Source organism: Juglans regia, chromosome 2, assembly GCF_001411555.2.
Source record: "Juglans regia cultivar Chandler chromosome 2, Walnut 2.0, whole genome shotgun sequence".
Taxonomy (NCBI): Eukaryota; Viridiplantae; Streptophyta; class Magnoliopsida; order Fagales; family Juglandaceae; genus Juglans; species Juglans regia.
Genome location: NC_049902.1, coordinates 17,954,322 through 17,959,292, shown reverse-complemented (window position 1 = coordinate 17,959,292; position 4,971 = coordinate 17,954,322). Strand labels below are relative to the sequence as shown.

Here is a 4,971-nt window from a genome sequence, read left to right as displayed (position 1 = left end):
AAAAAATATTCTGAATAATATAATTTTTTTCATATTTTATTTATTTATTTTTTTAATCATTATAAATATTTAAAAAAAAATTTATAACATCATTAAAAAATATTTTTTTAATCATTTAGTTTAAAAAAATAAAAAATTTCATTAGGGACTTTTTTTTGGATCCCGAATTGAGCATTTCTGTAAGGTGAGTTACCTTCCAGAGCTTTACATTTATTGAGCGGGGGATTTTCGGTCTTTTTAGTGTACCAGAATGGCAGGTGTGTAAATTAAGGGCGAAGAGTAGATTTTTCCAAACCCTAAACCCTAATTTCTACTATAAAAAACCGGCCAAAACCCTCTACTGCGCCTCTCTCGCTCCGTTCTGTCGTCGTTTACAAGGACTCGCTCCGTTCTGGCTCCATTCTCTTTCTTCCCAAGGACTCTGCAATGAGACCTCCTCGAGGTAGCTTTAGAAAACCCTTTCTTCTCTGTCGTCGTTTCTCTCTGCTTGGTTGCCGATAAAGCTTGGGAAATATCTGAGATGGAATATTTAAGTTTTTCTTTTTAATTGGTGACTTGATAGACTTCTTTAGCCTAATATTATGGTTTCTTGCATTTTTCCCTAATTTTTCAGCGATCATACATATTCTGTTTTGTTCATATTTTGTTTTGTTTGTATGAATATTTTATTATGTTTCGGTGAACCTAAACGGTTGATCAGTTGAACGGCATTGTTTAAAATGTTCCGAGCAATGATCAATCTAAGGTTTATGAGGTGAGATATTTCTTAAATTTGAATGTCAGCGCAATAGAGATTTAGGTGTTCACTGTCTTTTTTAATTTTTGTTCTAAATCATATGTTTTTTTCCTATCCATCTTGACTTTCTTGTTTTGGAACTTGAAAATATCTGAACTTTGTACGACTTTTTGCATTTGACCGTCAACCCAATAGAGTTCTTATATGATTCAATGCTGGATTTTGCCTTTTTAATTTTTAGTATTTGTGCAGGACGTGGTGGTGGTGGTGGTGGTGGTGGTGGATTCAGGGGCAGGGGTGATGGAGGATTCAGGGGCAGGGGTGATGGAGGCAGAGGTAGAGGCAGAGGTGGTGGAGGGAGAGGTGGCGACAGAGGTGGTGCCATGAGAGGCCGTGGTGGCCGAGGCGCTGGTGGAAGAGGCCGGGGTGGAGGTCGAGGTGGAATGAAGGGTGGAAGTAAGGTTGTGGTTGAGCCTCATAGACATGGGGGAGTATTCATTGCTAAGGGTAAAGAAGATGCTATTGTTACTAAGAATTTGGTACCTGGTGAAGCTGTTTACAATGAGAAAAGGATCTCTGTACAGGTCATTTTACAGGAATCATCTTCTTTACTTTAAATGTGCTTTTGGTTAATTAGTAATTTGTGGATCATCAAGATTCTATTTCGTTGCACTATGCCGTAACTTTGCTCGTTTTCAATGCACAAAGCATATTGTTTTTATTTTTGCGGTTATATTAGTCAATGTTGACTCAGGATTCTTGCTCTGGCCTGGTGGCACTTCCATCCTACCCCCTAGATGGTATTGTTCATGGTCGGGATTCAGTCCCCCATAGCGGGGAATATTTCTCCCAGAAAATGCCTAGAAAAAAGTCTCTGGGTTTATTAAATTTGCTAGATTAAGTGGTGCTATAAAAGAGAGTATTTCTATGATATCATCTTCCAGATTCCAGAAAAGTGGGAAAAATAATAAAGTTATAAGGTGGTATTAATAATATGCTGGATGCAAGTTTGTTAATTTTTCTTATGTACAGAATAAATGTTTACCGTATAATGCTAAACTCCTGGTTGTGTAAATCAAAGGTATTTTTTTTTTTCATTAGAGGTAGGTTTACCTTTTTTTTCTTCGTAAAAAGTAGGTAATATTTGTATAACCTGGTATTTTGTTTTTTTTTTTTGTAATTTTTATGGAAACACTATCTTGCAGCATGCGTAGAACATCAGTTCTGGATAGAAAATTTAATTTTGTTAAATGTGATTGATCGACTGAATTCACAAATTCTTTTTCATCCAGAATGAAGATGGCACAAAAGTGGAATACAGAGTCTGGAACCCATTTCGGTCGAAGTTGGCTGCTGCCATTATTGGTGGTGTTGATGAGATTTGGATTGTGAGTTTCTCCATTTTTAAATTCGTTTCAATTTTGTGTTTCATATTTTTGTTATATTATTATACTATAAATATAAATATATGCATAACCATTTTTTATGTTTGTGTTTTAATAAACTTGAAGAAACCTGGTGCTCGGGTCCTCTATCTTGGGGCTGCTTCAGGAACCACTGTCTCCCATGTGTCTGACATTGTTGGGCCTGTAAGTAGTCTGCATGAAATCATTGTTAGAAGCTTGTTTATATTTAAAAGAGTTGCATGAAATTCTCTCTTTTTACATGCAGACTGGAGTGGTTTATGCAGTGGAGTTTTCTCATAGAAGTGGTAGGGACCTGGTTAACATGGCAAAGAAGCGCACTAATATTATCCCCATCATTGAAGATGCTAGGCATCCGTCCAAATATCGAATGCTAGTTGGCATGGTGGATGTAATATTTTCTGATGTTGCACAGCCTGATCAGGTTTGCTCTTTTAATGTATTTCTTATTCAATTGGTCTTCTCACATTTAAAATGGTAGACATGGTGGAACCATTGCATTTGAAGTGATCGCAACATCTATTTTCATTAGGACATCTTGTAGCAAATTTTTTTTGTACCTTGTCATCGAGTTCCTTTCTGCAACTCCTCTTAAATTACTTAAGAAATTTACTCGAGTTTTTTGCGCTTTTAGGAAACACTTAGTTCTGTGGTTTAATGCAAAATTATTTTCTGAAGATGAAACTTATTTCACGTGTTTTATATTTTTAATTCGCTTGTTGATACTCCTGAATAATCCATGTAGTTAAGTTTCTTCCCTTTTTGATAAATTTTTTGTTTCTTGTATAAAAATTTGATGGTTTTTGAAACTCTTCAGTTATTACATACACTTTTGGACTTGGGATTTGTAAGCTTCATGTGTGTTTTTGTTAAATTAAGTGTTTTAATTTTTTACATTTTGTATCTCATTTGTCGTTTTATATCTTGACCATATGATGAGTTAACTCGGATTCCCCTTCAAGACATAATGGGTGATGCAAAAACGAGTTTCTGATGGTGTTATAAAGTCATTTCTTGTTTTATTGGCATTAATTGTATAATCTTTCAAGTATTATATCTTATTTGGAATAATGAGTTACTTGAGCTTCCTAACCCCAAGGGGTTGGCCCAAGTGGGGAAAGCCTTGGTCTTAGGGTATCACTCCCTTCAAGGTCTAAGATTTAACACCTCATAAGTGCAATCAATTTTTGGGGCCACACTCCCTGGTGAAAAGTCAACGATTTAACCAGTTCCGTGTAGGGAAACTTCCGAGGGTGCGGTGCACGTGACCGGGGTTTATTCTGCAGGGGTAGGTCCGAAAGCCTTGGAGAGGTTCCCCGATATCAAAAAAAAAAAAAAAAAAGTGCTACTCGAGCTTCCCTTCAACATGTTATGGGTGATGTGGGCTTGAGTGTTAGATGCTCTAGACAGAGTCCATTGAATTGACTACTGTTATGTACATTATTGCTTGCATACGATATGGCTATATACAACATTTTACATTCTATCCTGTTTTTTGTCAGATTGTTCTTGTTTATATATCTCACTTGTATCTTGATTTATTACAATGCGCAAACATGAACTTGTATTGCTTTTTTTCCTAGTAGTTTTCAAACTTCTGTATCTTATTTCTGCATCTTTTGTTTCTGAATCTCTGATATTTTGAGTGCTTTTGGACTTGATTCTTCTCTTGGTGGATGGTGTTGTTAAATGGTTGTTTAATTTCCAACACAGTTGAAATGGATCAGCATGAGGCTGACTATGTTTGGTCCTTCCATTAATTGGAGCTTTGACCCTTCAAATTTTTGTGAGAATAACAGCTATTGAGTGTGAATCTTCAATAACTGAGTTGCATGCCCTTTTTAGAGTTTAAAAATGTTTTCAGTTTGTTTATGTTACTTTGCCCCATTCTTATGGGATTAACTTGTTTTCGTGGACATAGCTCTGGCCTACTAATGTTGCTGGGGCTGGTGTCTCCCATATTTTACTTAGATTACTTTATTTGAATTTTGTTTTCGTTTTTCTGTGAACCTTACAGGCAAGGATTCTAGCATTGAATGCATCATATTTTCTTAAAGCTGGAGGCCATTTTGTAATTTCTATCAAGGTTTGTACATAGTCTTATCTAGTTTTCTTCCTATATCACTGTGCTTGTATCGATATATGAATTCCAATTTTTTTTTCTCGTTATATTTTAAAGCGATTTTACTTTTGATTCTGTAGAAATTTGCCTTTTGGTTTCCTGATGTTTTCTCTGCTTGAATATTTCAGGCCAACTGCATAGATTCTACACAACCTGCGGAGGCCGTATTCCAGAGTGAAGTGAACAAGCTAAAGCAGGATCAGTTCAAGCCATTTGAACAAGTTACGCTTGAACCTTATGAGCGTGACCACGCCTGTGTGGTTGGGGGCTATCGTGTCCCAAAGAAATCCAAAATTGCTGCCTAGAGATGTGGGTAGCCTGTAACTGATTAATTAGTTTAGAAATTTGTGTCGAAGACATTGTTATGGATGTTTTCTATCTTTCTTTTTTATTATTTGTTCTTTGATTTTGTGGATTATTATTATATGTTCTAATCATTTCTAAGCACATTTAAAGCCATCTCTCAGTCGGGACATCCTAAGAACTTAATTGGGTTCCTTTCGTTTGCCTGAGGCTGCTCGATGCATAAATCGGTGGGGTTCCATGCTTTAGGATTCTGTTTTGACCAGGGCATGTCATGTGTACTTGCCCAAGACGATGGGCAGATTTGTACCGTTAGGCTGTTTAAAGCTCAAGCGGGAAGAAGGCCTTCTCTTGGTGAAATCTATAGTAGCAGCAAATTATTTTTT

General features: G+C 36.4%; 1 protein-coding gene and 1 non-coding gene across 2 annotated transcripts; both read left to right on the top strand.

Moving 5' to 3' along the window:
• Positions 1 to 239: 239 nt before the first annotated feature.
• On the top strand, positions 240 to 4,741 carry LOC108989940 (rRNA 2'-O-methyltransferase fibrillarin 2-like). Its single transcript, XM_018963716.2, has 7 exons — positions 240 to 442; positions 989 to 1,320; positions 2,029 to 2,124; positions 2,248 to 2,325; positions 2,408 to 2,584; positions 4,178 to 4,246; positions 4,411 to 4,741. The coding sequence occupies exons 1-7, from the start codon at positions 427 to 429 to the stop codon at positions 4,585 to 4,587; spliced, it is 945 nt and encodes a 314-aa protein (XP_018819261.1). The 5' UTR covers positions 240 to 426; the 3' UTR covers positions 4,588 to 4,741.
• LOC118347836 lies at positions 3,087 to 3,158 on the top strand. The gene has a single exon (XR_004800982.1). It is a non-coding gene; the product is annotated as a small nucleolar RNA snoR60 (small nucleolar RNA).
• Positions 4,742 to 4,971: the final 230 nt, after the last annotated feature.